This window comes from Brassica oleracea, chromosome C5 (assembly GCF_000695525.1).
Source record: "Brassica oleracea var. oleracea cultivar TO1000 chromosome C5, BOL, whole genome shotgun sequence".
Taxonomy (NCBI): Eukaryota; Viridiplantae; Streptophyta; class Magnoliopsida; order Brassicales; family Brassicaceae; genus Brassica; species Brassica oleracea.
Genome location: NC_027752.1, coordinates 26457113 through 26458170, shown reverse-complemented (window position 1 = coordinate 26458170; position 1058 = coordinate 26457113). Strand labels below are relative to the sequence as shown.

General features: G+C 29.0%; 1 protein-coding gene across 1 annotated transcript in view; it reads right to left on the bottom strand.

The window, feature by feature from the left end:
• Positions 1-381: 381 nt before the first annotated feature.
• Positions 382-1058, bottom strand: part of LOC106344876 (probable serine/threonine-protein kinase irlF) — a 3642-nt gene continuing 2965 nt past the window's right edge. Inside the window, exons 9-11 of the mRNA XM_013784174.1 lie at positions 755-856; positions 589-660; positions 382-486 (exon numbers count right to left, since the gene is read on the bottom strand). Of these exons, the coding sequence (XP_013639628.1) occupies positions 382-486; positions 589-660; positions 755-856 (279 nt within the window). The remainder of the gene's footprint in view (positions 487-588; positions 661-754; positions 857-1058) is intronic.

Here is a 1058-nt window from a genome sequence, read left to right as displayed (position 1 = left end):
ATTACATTTATCATTTTATAATTCTTTATAAAGTTTACAGGTGTCTAATAGAAGTTATGTTACTTATTATACGAAATGTGTGGTTACATTAACCACCCTTTATAAAACATTAGGATTCAGATTAATTGCAGAAATTATATGTTCTTTTGATATCTTAGCTTACCTGCATGAACATAAATAAAATATGTTTCCTTATCAAAGGATTAAGGTACAAACCAAAAGATATTTTCCTCATCAAGGAGGATTAAGGTACAAGCCAAAAGATGTTCCTCATTGAAGACATCAACAAAAGATAACACTAAAACTGAAAAAGTTTCATTGATATTAGTTAAAAGCACTAAAAAACTGAAAGAGCTTCATTTCTTTAAATTCGCCATGCTTCTAATCGGTTTTTTTCAGATCTTCCAATACACGTCCTATCACATCACCAGCTGAATCTTCTTGTTTCTTTTGTCTTTTTGATTTGGATGTGTCAACGTTAGGTTCCTTTATAAGCATAACAATTAAGAAAATAAAAAATGATAATTGGATGTAGTCAATGAAATTTGAAAGAATATTTTATAAACCATTATACACAGAGATATTTACCTTATTTCCTCTTCCAAGTTTCTTTGTAAACTTCACGGGCTTGTTAGATGCATCATCATTCACTTCTCCATCCTTCAATTTTAATGACACAATAAGTAAAATTACATAGAGTATATTAAACATTTAAAAAATCAATCAGTTTATAAAGACTTATAAATCAGCTTACTTCATTGGTTTCTGAATTTGCACTCTCTTTAGCACCGATTTCTGCATCATCTTCTACTTGTTGTTGTACTTCACATGGGGGTGTTACACCTTTCTTCATTCCCTAATATTACAAGACAAAAAAAATAAATTAGCAATTTCGAATTCAATAACAGCCTTATAAATCAGAAATGATAATTGAATGTAGTCTATAAAATTTGAAAGAATATTTTATAAACCATTATACACGGAGATATTTACCTTATTTCCTCTTCCATATTTCTTTGTAACCTTCACGGGCTTTTTAGATGCATCCTCATTCATTT